Genomic DNA, 17596 nt, shown 5'->3' on the forward strand with positions numbered 1-17596 from the left:
CCAGGATTCGCTACGAGGCAAGCAGAATCGTCCGATCCCCGATCCCCTGCCTTCGAGATCTCGTTCGATCTTGGTAAGCCTCGGAGTTTCGATCACACAATCATAGTATCTCTTTTTTAAAGACTTTCACAATGTAGGCATGCTCTGGAACTTCGGATCTGAGAGTTAAGCAAGGGAGGATGTTGGTATACCCGCTCCTTGCCGTCTTTTAGCACTTTCAAAAACCACAGACCTCACCATTTGTTCCGCGAGAGAATAAACATGCGCAGACCAGGTCCCCGAATAGGGCCGCGCAGAATCGCCGACATCGCCGTGTGTATGCTTGGCGGGCAGCGAACCCAGCTCATTAATTCCCTCTCGTGCTTCTAATTATCCCAACAACCACAACGTCAACAACAACAACGCTCTTCGTCATGGTTTTGACATCGGATTACCAGCCAATCGCGGCAGCATCACAGTCCCCGCGTGTTTTTCCATCAAGTGGATTCCAAATCATCGACCCCTCCGACAAGGTTGAGGGGCAGAAGCTGCCCTTCTACGAGCGCGACGAGTATTAATTATCCCATGCGCATGGGCGAGGTCATTGGGGGTCACTGCCAGGTCGTTGCTAAGCTCAGCTACGGCACCACTTCAACTGTCTGGCTGGGTCGAGACCTGAGGTATTAATATCCTGTTGAATTTTCCGAGCTGCTGTCAAATGGTTGTCGACTCTAGTGAACCGCCACCACACAGGGACGGGAAATACTGGACGCTCAAAGGGCACGTCAACACAATGAAATATAATCAGGAGCACGTAGTATACCGCCACCTGGTCAGTGTCACCAACTTAGAAAACCATCCCGGCAGGCAACACGTCCGCGAGCTCCATGATTCATTCACGCTAACAAGCCAGCACGCACGGCGACCACAAGGTTTTTGTCATCACCCCTTTGGGCATGAGTTTGAGGACGCTACAGGAGATGCAGTCAAAACGCGTCTTCCAAAAACTGCTCGTCACGAGCTCCCTAGATCAAGTCCTTGTCGGCTTGGACTGTCTCCACGGCGCCAAAGTGGTCCATACTGGTGAGTCGTACGGAAACTATCATGTCGTCTCCTGCAATTGCAATAATATGATTGACAGACGCACGCCAGATCTGCATTCGGACAACTTGCTTGTTGCCATTACGGACGACTCCATTTTGATCAAAGTGGAAGAGGGCGAGATTCTCGAGCCAGCAGCCCGGAAGCAAGATGACGACCGGTTCATCTACGTGCCACGGTACATGCTGGGGGGTACAGGCGCGCTCATCGTCTGTGGCCTCCCGAGGAACGACTGACTGCTGCACAGGCATACTGTCACGTCTGGTTAAGAGGCTGTGATAAGGAGTGGGGAGATTCATCTCGCACGTGTCTTGGGATGACGTGGGGTTTAGCGTATATAATATCACCGCCCTCAAGTTAAGGAGCTAGCGTTAACCGTGTTTATAAAATCTTTCAGGGTATAATACTTCGCCCTATTGTTCTTTACTATACCGCGCTGAGCCCGGTATGGGCCTCGGTAACCCTCGGGCAAACCTAACCACGAATCCCTAACTCCGAGACGAGGCTATTTACACATCGTGCCTACCGTCGCATACACGCGGGCCAGCGCGTCTGCCTGATCAAGGGCCCGCGATCGGCAGAATTTCTTCTTTCTCTTTTCTTCTTCAAGCTTGGTGTACTCGTAGAGTCGTCATCAGATAGTTGCGATATAATTACTCCTGAGACCGTTACAAATCCACCCAGAAGCGGTAGGGGTCGACATCACGAAAACTTCATTGAGTTAGCACCGGTTTTGGGCTCGGTAGTGGGCCATAATATATTAATTTGTACATCTAATTAATTAGGGCGTACCGTGGCTATCAATGTCTCCCACTTTTTTTCTTTCGTAAGTCCACAGAACCGTTAGAAAAGGGGTAACACACTAGTATATATAGGTAATACATATAGAGATATTAATAGTTTAGAAATGCCTTGTTTTTGCTAGAAAAATGCCAAGATAATATACTAAGATATGCTAAAAAGTGTTTTAAGATAGACTTTTTTAAGTCTAAAAAACTATATTCTCTATCGATATCTCTAACTACATTGCCCATATTATTAATCACATAGTATAATTAGAATCTATATATCTTAAAGTATATAGCAATCTGTAAGTTACATATATTATAGGCTAATATTAGGTGTTAATGTATATAGGGGTTAGGCTAATAATTATTAGGTAGGGGGCAAGCCAGAAGGCCCTGCTAGGGAGCTATCGAAGGCCTAATATAGGGCCCTTCGAGTGGTTACCAGGGCCTATAAGGCCACCCCTATCCGGTGCCTCGAAACAGAAGCCTAGGTACCGCCCCTCGACCTCTATCTTAATAATAGGCTAGCTAACTTCAAAGCCAAACTTAACTAGCTACTCCTATAGGCCAGAGTAGTCTCTAGGGCCCCCTAGGTCCCTACAAGGGCTCTTATCTAACAGGCCTATAATAGGCTAAGCTAGAGGTTTCAGAGAGAAGGGCTAAAGCGAGAGGCTAGGAGCCGAAGCCTATAGCCCTAGAGGTAGCAAGGTCGACAGTCTAGTAATAGGTTTAAGAGGGCTATAGAGGGAGTCTACCCCCCCTATAGACCCTATGGAGGAGGCTATAGGCTATAGAACTAGCTATAGTAGCTAGCTAGAGCAATCGTTAGAGGGCTAACTAAGCTAGTAAGAGGATATAGTATATATTAGACAAGGACCTACTATACCTAGTTTTTATAGGATGTCACGGAAATATATATACAGATGCTGCCTAAGCCACCGGCACAAACAGGCTAATCAAGTCAAAGGAGCGAAAGGACCAATTACAACATAGGAAGCATAGTAATCACTACGCTCACTAGTGATCAAGGTAATCACCACTATATAATCACTTACGATCACCGTAAGTAGGAATAATTACTAGGATTATATATATATATAGATAGTCACTCGTTAGGTAGACTCTAAGAGTTTACTAGTAATAGTAACCTGTCCTATAATTATAATACTTATACCAAGTATTGCTAATTACTATAAGAGATAACTCTAGTGTTATTATAAACCCTTTAGCTTTACTAAATCCCTTAGACGACCTGCTTACTTGTCTTGCTTAATCTACCTTCGTCTAAACCCTTTTAGAAGAAGTCTAAGTTAGGTTTGTTATATATTGCTATTACTCCCTTTATTCTATTATAGTTTAGAATAGAGGTGACTTCGACCTTAATATTGATATGGCTACTAACGTTATAGCTAAATAGCTGCTTGCCTAGCTTAGTTAACTCTATTAGTAAATCTAGGAGTTAGATTAGAGAGATAAGACTACTTAAGCTTAAATTAAGGAACTCGAGAATAATAAAAAGCACTTGTAAAAACTAGTTAACAAGGCCTATACTAAAATCAAGGTACTTAAGGGCGCCAAAGCAAGCTGTATCAAGATCAAACTACCTAGCAAATATAGAGGAACTAAGGAAGACCTCGTAGGATTCCTGATAAACCTCTAATTCTACTTCTAGCTTAATGATGATAAGTTTCTAGATAATAAAGCTAAAGTCCTCTATATAGCTACAAGACTAGAGGGCAAGGCACTTAGATAGTTCGAGTCTATATAGAATGACTATCTTACCAAGGAAGATAAAGACGACCGAGACGCGTTTATATAAGCAGTCTTTCGATCCTACGACCGTTTTGAAGAAGAGCTTTGGAAGGTTTTTAATAATAAAGATAAGAAGATTTATATATAAGAAAGACTTACTAATCTCTAATAGACTAAGTTAGTAGCCTCCTATGCTATATAGTTTAGATAGGATATATTTAAGTCTTAGCTTAATAATAAGGTATTAATATAATTATTCTATAATAGCTTAAAGGAAAAGGTTAAAGATAAGTTATATAAGTATAATCGGCCTAAGACCCTAGATAAATATATTATATAGGCTATTGAAATCGATAATTAACTCTATATATAAGAGTAGTAAAAATAAGGTCAAATAAATAGAACTATAGTTAAGGCTAATAATAAGAAAAAGCAAGCATATATTAGTACCTTATATAGGATGTACCCTAGAGCTATAGATATGGATATAGTATAGAAGCAGGACCGGAAGAAGACGACCAAAGACAAGTCTAATGTTACCTACTATAACTACGGAAAGAAAGGGTACTATAAGCGAGAATGTCGAAGCCCGAAGAAAGAGTAGAAGATAGTCCCTAGAAAGGAAATTATAGCTATTGACGAAACTACTAAGGACGTTATCGAAGTAGCGGCTATAAGCTACAAAGATAGGGGTAGTAATATAGATAGTCTCGGATACAATAGTAATAGTAAAAATGAATAAGTACTATACTTTAAACTAGTTACTATAGACCTAGAGATAGGTCTTGCTAAATAGAATATAGTAGGAGAATACGTACTGCTAATTTCGATTCTCCTAGCCTTGAGGTAGTAGGGTTTTACGGTTATATGGAGGTAGGATAGATCGTAGATAACCGATACCTAAGGAATTAAAAGACCTAGACCTAATGTTCTATTTCTCTAGGAACAAATTAAATAATACTATAATAAAGTTTTCCGGCTTAATATAGAACTATATAAACGGGATAGACGCTTGATTTAACTTACCTAGTAGAGTGATAAGATAAGGAACGAGACGAGGGAACTCCGACGTATTATAGAAACTATCAAAGGAAAACAGCCTATAATATATAATAGACCTGATAGCTATACCGAGTACCTTGACGACTAGTAACTTAGTAGCGACGTATAGAACCTAGAATACTAGTTTATATACGCGAATCGTAGAAAAGACGAGTATATATAGAAAAGCTACTAGAAGAAACATTCCTACCTTAGCGTTAGAGTACCTATAGTCTATATATAATAGGAAGGATTTAGGAAAGAATTCTAATATCTCCTAGGCAACGCTATATAACTATACCCTTGATACGAGGCATATATATAAGTGCCCTAGTTCTAGTGTATAGCATATAGATACCGATACCACTTCTATAATAAATTCGAAAACAATTACTAGCTAACCTGACAAGGAAATGAGGACAGAAGCTTATACCCTATAGAATAGGTCTATAATATAGGAAATAGAGCAGCCAAGTTGCTCTAGAAGATCGAAGCCCGCGATCTAGAAGGCATTACGATAGTTTAAGACAAGCCTAGCCTAGGTACTACAGAATAGAACGAGATATATAGGACTCGTGCTAGAGCAACGATTACCTCTATCACGCGGACGAAAAGAAATCGCGAATTCGGGAGCTTTAGATAAAGCTATAGTATATACGACGAAAAGTAGAACGGACTTAATAGTAGAAAGCTATAAGTACTCAATAGCTTATAGAAATAAGTATAATCGACGAAGCTACTATTAGCTAAATAACCGAAGAGGTTAGCACTAACCTAGGAAACGGGTCAGGGCCCTTTAAGGGGCCCGGAAACCATTAACGCGTGTATAGCGGCGAGTGGTAGCGTAGTATAGGAGGAACTAGCGTAAGAGACTACTATATCGAGACCTCCCGGCAGAAACATAGGAAATTACTATAATCTTTAGACGATAGTAGTAAGACAAGCGACTATAGATAATAGTATAATGGAAATAGTACGAAATGTTCATACTAGTAGATAGTAAAGTAGAAATGAACCTGATTTCGCCAACGCTTATAAATTAGCTATAAATATCCTAGAGAATAAAGTGAAAGTATAGTATAGTTAAAGGGTTATTTCTAATATAATGGGTATATAGGGAGACCGAACTAATTAATATCACTATAGTAGGAAAGACTATAGTAGTCGTATTTAGTATTATAGATATAGGTAACGATAAAGATATAATATTAGGGTTATTATAGTATAAAGATTACGACCTAGATATTAACTAGAAGAATAGTAGCTACCTATAACCCCGAATAGAGTTATATTTAATTAGCGAGATAGGGAGTATATAAGGATTATAAGCAGACGATACTTAAGGGAAGGTATATCCTACGGATCTACTACAAGAGACGAGTAATAGTAGGCAAACTACTATAGACTCTAGAAGAAGCGGTATAATAACACTAATATTATAATAAGAGAAATGAGCTAAACTGCCGATAGCTATTCTCTCTATTGACAAATGCAGAGCACTATAATTAGAGTAGTAGGTTGAGATAGGAGAAATCGCTAGTATTATTATAGACGGAACCAAGTTTATATACTATTAGAAAACCGAGAGACGAGATAAGACTAGGGAAGTACTAAAGAAATACAAAGGACACCTAGTATTCGAATCGAAATATCTAGAAGGACTACTAGAATACGGCCTATAGGATTACGAGATTAAGCTTAAGGAAGGAGTATAACTAAAGTTCTTTAAGATTTACTATACGAGCTAGATATAGAACGAAGAACTTAAGCGATATTTAGAGGAGAACCTTTAAAGAGGATATATCTGCCTATTGACATCGCTAGTAGGCTACCTAATCCTATTTATACCTAAGAAAGACGGAAAGCTATAGTTATATGTCGACTATTAGCAACTTAACGAACAGACTATGAAAAACTAATATCTATTACTACTAATCTTATAGCTTTAAGATTAGTTAGTAGGAGCCTAATATTTTACGTATCTTGACTTACTATTAGCCTATAACTATATATAGATCAAAGAAGGCAACGAGTAGAAAACGGCCTTTAGGACACCCTATAGCTACTATAAGTACCTTGTTATGCTATTTGGACTTATAAACATGCCGGCAACGTTCTAAGCCCTAATTGATCAAGCTATCTGCCCCTTTCTCGACAAATTTATAGTATATTATCTCGACAATATACTTATCTTCTCTAAGACGATAGACAAACACTAGAAGCACGTAAAAGCAGTGCTAGACATGCCATATATATATAAACTATTAGTTAATAAGGAAAAGAGCAAATTCTATGTTAGGAAAACGGTATTTTTAGAATACAAGATATTCCTAGGACAAATTCGGATAGAACCTTTAAAGGTTAAAGCTATTAAGAATTAGTTACGACCGACGTTAGTTACGGAAGTACGAAGCTTCATTAGATTTACAAACTTCTACTAAATGTTTATTAGGAACTTTAGAGCGATCGTACAACCTTTATATAAACTTACTAAGAAGAACGCTAAATTCTGATAGGAAGAGCAATACGAGTAAGCATTTATATAGATCTATAATACTATTACTAAAGACCTAGTACTGGTACTGCTAGACCCTAAGAAGCCATTTAAGATAGAAACAGATGCTTTAGACTATACTATTGGAGGACAATTAGAATAACGAGACGAATAAAGAAAGCTATATCTTATAGCCTTCTTTTCAAAGAAGCTTGATAGACTATGTCTTAATTATTCGATCTATGACAAGGAACTACTTACAATTGTTAAAGCTTTTAAAGAATAGTAACTATACCTTAGTAGTATAATTAAATCAATACAAGTATATACAGATTATAAGAATTTACGATACTTTATAATAACGAAGGAGCTTAACAGATAATAAATATAATAGGCAGAATTCCTCGCGGAATTTAACTTTGAGATCCGCTATAAGAAGGGCAAAGAGAACGTATAAGCGGATATCTTAAGCCGATAAACGGATTATATAGAAGGACGAATAGAAACAATACTACCATTATTTAAGGAATAAACAGATGGAACGCTATATTACGAAACATAGATACCTATAGAAGATGATCTACTTAACTTGTTCCTAGAATATTACGTAATCTTTCGAGAAGAAAGGATTAACGAGACATAGTATTAAGTAGTACCCGGACTAGTAGTACCTAATGGAGTGGAAGAAAGAGATAGAAAACTCTAGTACCAAGGCAAAGTATATATCTACGACGGAGATCAATAGCTATAAATGATTCGAGAACTCTATAAGTTAAAACTCGGAGGATATAAAGGAGTTACGAAGACTATCGTACAAGTTAGGAAACACTATAACTTTCTATAGTTAACAGTACGAGTTAAGGAAGTTGTACGGAACTACGACATTTACAATCGAAGCAAAACGGTATAATATAAGCTATATAGGCTACTTTAGCTACTGCTAATAGCTAATAAACTATAGAGTTTAGTTATAATAGACTTTATTATAAAGCTACTGGAATCTAAAGATACGGCTATAGGAGTAATCTACGATAGTATTCTCACTATAATAGATTGCCTAACTAAATAGGTATACTTCTTTCCCTATAAGGAGTCCTAGATAGCTAAATAGCTAGCAGACGTAATCTATCGGCAAGTTATATTAGTACATGCTTGGCCGCAAGAGTAGATCACCAATAGAGATACCAAGTTCATATCAAAGTTCTAGTAAGCGTTAATATAACAATTAGGCGTTAATAGCAAGCTATTAATAGCATATTACCCATAGACTGACGGACAAATAGAGCGACTAAACCAAGTTATTAAACAGTACCTCCGCTCTTATATTAACTACTAGCAAGATGACTAGGTTATACTATTACTAATAGTATAACTCGCTTATAATATAATACCAACGGAAATGACCAAAGTTATACCATTCTTCGTAAACTATAGATATAAAGCAGACCTTAGGTAAGGACTAGAGGTTATAGTGCCGAGAGCAGTAGTCAAAGTAGAACAAATATATATACTATATAAAAAGCTTAAAAAGGAACTCGAGTTTATCAGGACTAGAATGAAAAATCACTATAATAAATATAGGCTTAAGGGACCTCGCCTAGAGAGGGGAGACAAAGTCTACCTAATCGTACGAAACTTACAAACCAAATAACTAAGTATAAAGCTAGACTTTAAGAAAGTTAGACTCTTTGTTATTAAAGAACGAATTTCGACATCTAACTATTAACTATTATTACTATTACCTATATAACTATAGACAGATGTTTTTCATATTTCGCTTCTCGAACCAATACCGAAAAATGCTAAGGTTACTATATATATTAAAGTAGAAGATAAGGAAAAAGAATAGGATATCGAAGAAATTCTGGATTTATATATCATTAATAGAGAACTATAATACCTAGTTAAATAGCTTGATTTCGGACTAGAAGATAACTTATAGGAACCTATTAAGAACCTAAATTACCCTAAGAAACTAGAACAGTTCTATTAGTAGAACCCGGATTAGCTAAAGGCAAACCTAGGATAGAACCGAAAACAGCGCCCTAGTTAATAACATCGACGCCACCGTTAAGTTATATAATGGCCCCCGATTCCTACTATTCTACTACCTCTAATTTATCTAGATTCGACAAACCCTATATAACTATATCTACCCCCTTCTTTACTAGGAACTCTCGTTATTTATAGACCCAAGTTAGATAGGCTAACGCCTTAGAAGCTTTATATTAATATTCTTATAACAAGGCTTCGGCCTCTTTCTCTTTAGCCTTTAAACGACGTTACTTACGTATAATACGATCTACTACGTTACGATTAGAGATATACCTTTATAAGGAAACGGGAACTTATAAAAAGAAACTAGAACGCTAGAACTATCGTAAGCACGACCCTGACGCACGTAAGCCTTGTAGTAACGAGATTTTTCAATCATTTTATATACTTAGTTATACTCTATATAATAGGAATATACTATTATTATAAACCTATAATTAGAAATAAACTAAGCTAAACGCTTATAGTAAATAGACGTTAAGGATCTATATATATTAGATAGTATAATTAATAGTATGAAGGGTAACAAGGGGCTAAGGAGAAAAACACATACAAGGAACACAAGGGATATTAGCGCTATTTAAGACAACCTAAAGAGGGCTTTTAAGTTAAAAGCCTTAGAAAGAAGGCATCGTATCACAGAAATATATATATAGATACCGCCTAAGCCACTAGTATAAACAGGCTAATCAAGTCAAAGGAGCAAAAGGACTAATTACAATATAGAAAGCATAGTAATTACTACGCTCACTAGTGATTAGGGTAATCACTACCATACGATCACTCATAATTACTATAATCAGGAATGATCACTAGGATTCTATATATATATAGATAGTCACTCGTTAAGTGGACTCTAAGAGTTCACTAGTGATAGTAACCTATCCTATAATCATAGTACTTATACCAAGTATTGCTGATTACTATGAGAGATAACTCTAGTGTTGTTGTGAACCCTTTGGCTTTACCGAATCCCTTAGACGACCTGCCTGCTTGTCCTGCTCAATCTACCTTCGTCTGAACCCTTTTAGAAGAAGTCTAAGTTGGGTTCGTTATATAGGAGAAGGCCTATAAAGGTACTAGGGCCTAATAAAGGCCTAGAGCTCCCTACTAATATAGGCTTATATAAGAGCTATTAGCCTCTGTGACTTCCTTTTTAGGGTTTAAGTCCTAGGGATTAGTACCCCTTACTATACCTATAGCTAGGGGAGGGAGATTATTAAGTACCTAGTTATATAGTGCCTAAACCTACTAAGAAGCTAAACGTAGAAATCTTAGGAAATATGGTTATAAAGGGACCTAGACCTCAGTTTATAGGGTATAGGGGCTTATAACTATCGTTTGGCAAGGAAGGTTCTATAGTAGCTAATAGACCTAAGGAGGCTTCTAGAATACTACCTCGCGAGGAGGCTAGACCGGGAGGTAAGGCCTCTATAGGGCTATTCTAGCTACTTCTCCTTTTCTTTATAATATATTAGTATTCTAGATTAGGCATTAGAGGCGGGACAGAGGTTTTTATCCGGCCTATTAGGTACGGTTTTCTTTGTATATAACTAGAGAGGTTCTGGCATACTTATTAGTATAATGGTATAGGACTAATGATAATAATAATAATAATAATTAGGTGTTAAAGCTCCTTGCCGGCTACTAATAATAATTATCTGGCTGTCAAATTTTGGGGGTGTGGCCTCTGGCTTTCCACAACCCGAGGCGACTTGGCGTTTGCCGGCCAGAGCAGGCGGGTTTCTGCTTGTCACGAGTTTATCTTGAAAACAAACGATGGATGATATCCCGGTGAGCGATTACGAAATTCAAAGCCTTCGCGACGCCAAGGGCATCCTCAGTCAAAGGGAAATAGACCTGATCCTGGAGCTGTCGGTCGCCGGGCAAGTTGCCAATCTGGATGTGATGCTCGGCGACATTGCTAGCCAACATGGCACCACCATGGGTGTGCTCCTCATCCATGCTCGAGATGCCGAGAACCGCAACGCGGTTCACCACGCTGCCATGGGCCAGTCCATCAAATCACTCAACTACCTTCTCGACTCTCGGCTCTTCCCCCAACAACCAGCCCTCCGCCTCGCTCTCCTCCATACAAGGACGAGAACAGGCGAGAACGCGGCCATCTACGCGATCCGGCAGCGCTGCTCAGTCGCCTTTCTCGACCGGATCATCGCTGCAGGCACCCCTTGCATCCTCGACACCCTGACCGCAGACGGCCTGGGCCCCGTTCACTGCGCCGCCATGGAGGACGCGCGGGAGATGATTATCCATCTGGTCAAGAAGCACTGCCTCGATCCCAACCAGCCTTTCACGCCTCCCGCAAACAGACTCCTGAACAGCGACGACGACGACGACGACGACGACGGCAATAGCAAGAACAGCAATGGCGAACAACACCACACAGCAACGGGAGCCGGCGCCGGGCAGCTTGTCGAGGGCGACACGCCCCTCCACCTCGCCGCGCGCCGCGACAGCGCGGCCGCCTTCGAGGCCTTGCACTCGGCACTGGGCTGCAACATCTGGACGGCGCGCAACGCCGCGGGGCAGTCGGCCATCGACGTCGCGTGCTCCGCCCTCGCGTCCGGCGTCCTCGCCTACCTCGGCCGGAAGCGTGGCGTGTCCGATGTCAACAGGGGGGACAAGAAACGGAAGCGGCAGAACAAGCAGCAGCAGCAGCAGCAGCAGCAGCAGCAGCAGCAGCAGGAGGAGGAGGAGGAGGAGGAGGAGGAGCAGATGGAGGGTATTGAATTAGACGAAGTGGACGACGAGGCGGACTTTTTCCTGGAGAGCTTGGACGTGTTCGGGCAGAAACATCCTGCGAACGGATGCGGATTGCGTGGATGGTAAAGTGGGCTTGATGCGAGACTTCAGAGTCGGAGTATGCTTCGGTCTTGTTGTGTATATATGACTTCGGCTTCGACCATCAGGTGCCGGTTCATTCATGACGATGGTTTGATTGTCGACGCGGGGATCTGGATGCGAAAGGGAATGTCTCAGTAATTACTGGAACATGTGATGGGGGGTCCGACTTAATGGCTGCTTGACACGTGGATAGCGTCCCCGAAACGGGTGGTTCATTACCTAAAATAAATCAATGCATTCCGTCTTCGTTCGTAGGTTTGAGGTCGGTTCAGAAATCAACTGTTTGCCTCGATAGCTGTCCTATACAAACAGTAATTATCACGTAGAAATTCCTTAATTACGTCGAGTCTGATTCACACATATAGGTCAACTGTAAGACCAGACCCTAACCCTGAGAACTGAAACGGATCCTAGCGCAACTTGTGCCCAACTAGTCCAGGCACTGCCAAATCTTGCTGTCGCCACGAACCTAACCACAACATCATCGCTGGGATCTGAAGAAAATAGAGCATCCGGCAAGCCGCAACGCGCCGCGTTAATGGCAGGACCTGCAGCACGTTTGAAGCCAAATCCTAATCGTCTTTCCAAGGAATTATCATTTCTCTCGGAATTCGCATCGTAATTAATTAATTACAGCGCCAACTTTGCATCTTCATTTTTATTCAAATCGGGCTTTTCAGTATCAGGTCCGAGTACTTTCGCATGGTAGCACGTCGCGTGTCAGCTTTAGCACTCATATCAGAGTCTCGTCCGAAACGTTTATTTGCACAACCGTTGTGCTACCTCGCGGAATAACATCCAGGCAACGGCAGTCTGTCCCCAGACTGGCCACGACACATCTACGTGGCTGCCCCCGCCCACGAACGTTGAGCACAGAGGTTGGAGGACCTCGCACAGCAACTTGTTCAATCCGGTACTGGGAGGATTTGTTCACCCTCGTCACTTCCTGTACCTTTCCTGCTTTTGCTGAGCCTCACATCGGGAGAAAGAACACCAGCAAGGCCCCAGTGGTACACAGCATCACGGTTCGTCTGGCCGTCTTGACCAACGCCGCTCTCAGCAATGTCAGGCCACCCGTCTTGGCGGCTGCTGCCGGCCTCAGCCCCCGGCATCCCGACGCTGCTGGTTTCGACTGATTTCAAGGCCGACTCGTACAGCATTCATCTGTCTGACCTCGCCAATGTATGGGCCGAGAGCCTTGATAGGAGACCGATTATCAAGCGTGGTATGATGGAGGATACAAGCATCGACCCGAGTGACGGGCCCGATCAGATTCGCAAAATGCTAGAACTACTCCGGGCCGCGTTTGATTCCGGCGACTCCGAACACGCCAACACTTCTCTGACGCTCTCACGGGACGATGATGAAGACTCCCTCGTCATCCACGTCACCTGTGTCCTGCCGAAACCCCTCAAGCCCTTCAAGTGGCCAATGCACCTGAAGAAGTGCCCACAGTCAACTCTCACCTCCGAGCTTGTGCTTCCCATGATCCAGGCACAGGAAGCCCGTACGCGTGAGATCGACCAACTCGTTTCCCTTCTCCGAGAGAAAGACGCCGTCATCACAAGGCTCGTCGACAAACTTGAAGCTACGGGCACCGGCCTCGAATATGTCTTCCACTCGCTGTCCGGAAAGCGCCGAGTGACCAGAGCTGTCGCCGAAGAGAAGGTTAAGGGACTCGCCGCCTTCTCCGAGTCCGAATTCAGGAGCAAAGCAGCCGAGGTTCGCCCTATCACACAGGCCTCCGACGTCTCTGCCCTCCTGGGTTCCGTCTTTGGGCCTCCTGGGTTGCAATACAAGTCGGACCTGGAAATACAGGCTTCCGCCGGCTTGGAAGACTGGTGGAAAAAACTGATGAAAGGCAGTAAAGTCATCCTTTCTCCAGAGCTCCCTGAGAAGCGGAGGCCTCAAAACGAGGTAACATCTCCAGGGCCCGAAGCTAGCAAAGAAGAAGATGATTTCCAAGTGCAGGCCACTCCACCAGGGGTGCGGCCAACGCGACAGCGCGGCAGTCCTGCACCGGCAGTGGATGACGATGAGACTTCGGGTGGCGAAGACACAGCGGAGCCAGCACCGCCACCGCTCTCTCCGGCGAAAACCAAGGAGACAGCATCTAAACTCGGCACTATTGGTAGAAATAGAAAGCCAACCTCGTCTCCTCCTCGTCCTCCTTCTCCTCCTCCTCCAGCCACGTCGCACAAGTCAACCAAGACGCAAATTGCCGCAAGCGACACGCAATCCGAAACGGCGTCTGAGCCCGATGATGTCGACGCAGTCAGTTCACCTCCGCCGTCTCCTCCGAAGGCATTGCCCAGACGAGGCGGTTTGGGCCGTATTGGCGGAAAGACGAATCCGGTGACACAACCCCCCCAACCTACGCGGTCGCCCCCTCCGCGAGAGCCCGTGGAAGACTCGTCGAACCAGCCTTCCAGGAGGCACAAACTGGGTGTGATTGGGAAGAAGCCGACACACCCAGAGCCACCCGCAACAGGCGGTGAAGACGAGGCCAGAGGCAGGAGCGAGACCCCGGCTTCCGAACCCAATAAGAAGCAGCGGGAGACGTCACAGGAACGAGCAGACCGCAAACGGGCCGAGCTCCAGAAAGAGATGGAGAGGCGCGCCGCAGCGGGACCAGCCAAGAAGAAGCGAAAGTTCTAAGTTTGCAACCTCATGTGGAAGTGACATTAATTACTAAGGCACTCTTAAAGTCAATGTGTTTTCTGGACTGTCAGTCTCACGGCCAGTTTAAAATACGCCTCGTGGGAATGTATTCAAGATGCTAATACTTCACGAAGAGATACCTTGCGCTATCCTGAAATTTCCGCCAAACTCTCCGGGATTTGCCTAATCATTAACACAGCTTGTTTTCAACAGAAGCGATATGCCATATGCGCATGCGGGCATACACCATGCGAACAAGGCCTGGATCGTCGTCCATTTGGCACATCACCACCGGGCTGCTTTGACCGGTGCCAGCTGGACGCTACTTACCGAGACACAAGAAGCACCGACATGCCGCTCAGCCATCTAAATTGCGACCCACACATGGGATGGTATATGTTACCTGTCTTTCAGCCTAGGCAATGTCTGTGTTTGTACCTCCGACAACGAAATCCCGTACATCATGCCACTGGGCTGGAGTTGGGAGTCGTGAGACCCAGATCTGGGACCGGGGATACCGGATAGGACACCGTCAAAGGGCTGTGTGTCACCAGACGTTTTGTGTCACAAGACAAGGGCGGTCAGGATTAACACGACAGGGCCACGGTCAGACAGGAGGGTGTAGCTGGAAAAAGAAGTTTCCCATCCCGCGGTGTCATCGGCTTCAGGGCGGAGATGGGACGTCTGGGGTTCGCCCGCCACAGTCGAAAGCCCAACATCAAGGTGCAACCCGACACTGTTTACGGCCGGGACGTAATGGAAAATGCATGACCTATTACACGAGTATCGTCCCATCTCTTCCGATGGTAAGAAGTACCGACTGATGTGAACTAATTATTAATGAGAAAACGAAGCTGACATGTTACCACGGCACACATCCGGGCATCGCCAGGCTTGAGCTAGCGAGCTTTGACCAGGAAGGAGGCAGCAGGCTATGCTCTTATCCCACCTCTTCTCAGCATCCCGGGATAGAAAGGCTCATCACTGGCACCTGCTCCCAAGAACAACCGGATGCAATGGAGTCTCTTGTTCAACCAACGCTGTCTCAGACCGGCAGCTCCAACCCCACTCCGTATGCTGTCGGAAAGGAAATGCATGACTGATGTGGACATGCATCGAGTCTTCATCTGTGGACTTGGGCCTTATCCATTGATACTCACCAGGCTGGAAATATTTGGTGGGGAAGCGTGGTTCCAATGGAACTCTGCGCCAGGGATCGCTTGAGAGCTATCGCTTCGCTCCATCGACTCTCAAGCCGACCCGTGTCAATTGTGCGTTGTGTCATGAACACATGAGGACTTTTATCAACTATCGCCGGCAACTTTTCACAGATCTGCCCGCCCTCAGGGGTCTGAACGAGGAGCATACGGCCGTTGTTCTCAAAGGTCTGCACCGGTTGACACTATTACTTACTTACATGACACACTCAGTTGGGAAAGGGATTAGGGTTTCCTCCAGGCAGGGGAGTATTCAGTTACTGGGCCTGATTAACAGGATGCCATCCTTGTTTCCTCTGCAAAACACACCGACATTCGAAATCCGGACTCAGATAATTACACGGCCTCAAGCTTTTGACAGAGCAATCCGCTATTACCAACCCAACCGTGGACGCCATCTCGTTCCACGATACGGCACTGCAAAAGAGACACGTTTACTGTTTATCATCGGAGGCCACAAAAAGTGAACAAGGAAAGGCAATCTTCTCGTTTTCGATGGCCTCGAACTGTTAGTTCATCAGCAATGCCATAGACAACCCCCACCTGGTGTGTAGGCTGGCAGAGCGCTCTGAGCGGGGCCACGGACCGGGACGCCTGCATGGTACTAGTTACTGCACCGGCACGTAATAGTAGACGTGCATGTGCATGATCCGCTCAAATCACCCACTCCTTCGCGGCCGCGGGAATGCCGCATGATGAGAGAGCAGGCTCAGGCGATAAGGTGTGCAAGTGTGCCAGTGTTGTTGCAGCATGAACAAGGGGGGTTGAATTTGCTTCTGCTGCCTAATTATTCAACATTCTCTCTCCCCAGTGTGTGACGACAGATGAGTGGCAAGGAGGGGCGAGGAGCGTGTTGCAACCGAGTAAGTCATGTCCACTAGCGAGACCTGATCATCGCTGATGAATGGGGTTAGGCTGCCGGAATGGCACTGTCCGTGGCGTCGTTGCGCCTGTTTATCGGCCCGAGCGAAGCCATACAATTCATCTTGATGGCCCCGAACAAACCACAAAGATATGTATGTATGGTGGCAAGAAGCTTCAGAAAAAAATAAAGAATATAAGCCGTCTACATTGAATCTTGGTCTCTTAATATTACTCCTTGAGAAACTTGGCCCGGCGGTGTTCACGGATGTCCCAGTAATGGAATTACGGCTCGTTCTCTGCAGCGTCCCTTCGGCAAATGGATGCAGCCACCATATCACATTCGAGACTGGTGCCATGAACCAGGTTTCTTTTTCGATCCAATCTCGATCTAGCGTCAGGCGCCGGGTGATCCGCGACTGGGGTCTGTCATGTAATATGTATGTATTGTACATACATACGCAGTACATATGTACATGCATGCAACCCTGCCTCCGGTACAGAGCTTATAAGCGGTACCCGGAGCCCTTGGCATTCGGGAAAGGCGAGTACTCGGCCAACGAAGATCGGCGGACGCGTGGAATCTGATATGTGACGGAACAAAAGGAGGGGTCTACACAGTACACTAGGGTATTATTGTTGCTGGCAGATCCCCCAATATATGCAAGGATCGCTGTGGGGTAATTAATTCACACAGTCAGCCCATGGCAAGAGTTTAAGAGTTGAATTTTTTTTTTTTTTGGTCTGTGCTACGGCTTGCTCTAAGGTACGTGGCAGTTGAA

General features: G+C 43.9%; 3 protein-coding genes across 3 annotated transcripts; all 3 read left to right on the forward strand.

Moving 5' to 3' along the window:
- Window positions 1-413: 413 nt before the first annotated feature.
- On the forward strand, window positions 414-1316 carry MYCTH_2128605 (uncharacterized protein; the record flags this gene model as incomplete). The annotated part of the gene is made up of 4 exons (XM_003664740.1): window positions 414-550; window positions 733-811; window positions 912-1062; window positions 1132-1316. The coding sequence occupies 4 exons, from the start codon at window positions 414-416 to the stop codon at window positions 1314-1316; spliced, it is 552 nt and encodes a 183-aa protein (XP_003664788.1).
- A 9534-nt stretch (window positions 1317-10850) lies between these two features.
- On the forward strand, window positions 10851-12384 carry MYCTH_2307928 (uncharacterized protein). The gene has a single exon (XM_003664741.1). The coding sequence runs from the start codon at window positions 10990-10992 to the stop codon at window positions 12058-12060; it is 1071 nt and encodes a 356-aa protein (XP_003664789.1). The 5' UTR covers window positions 10851-10989; the 3' UTR covers window positions 12061-12384.
- Window positions 12385-12879: 495 nt separating this feature from the next.
- MYCTH_2307929 (uncharacterized protein) lies at window positions 12880-14980 on the forward strand. Its single transcript, XM_003664742.1, has 3 exons — window positions 12880-12988; window positions 13065-14802; window positions 14871-14980. Exon 2 carries the CDS (start codon window positions 13138-13140, stop codon window positions 14731-14733), a length of 1596 nt encoding a protein of 531 aa, XP_003664790.1. The 5' UTR covers window positions 12880-12988; window positions 13065-13137; the 3' UTR covers window positions 14734-14802; window positions 14871-14980.
- The last annotated feature ends 2616 nt before the right edge of the window (window positions 14981-17596 follow it).

The sequence above is a fragment of the Thermothelomyces thermophilus genome, chromosome 5 (assembly GCF_000226095.1).
Source record: "Thermothelomyces thermophilus ATCC 42464 chromosome 5, complete sequence".
NCBI lineage: Eukaryota > Fungi > Ascomycota > Sordariomycetes > Sordariales > Chaetomiaceae > Thermothelomyces > Thermothelomyces thermophilus.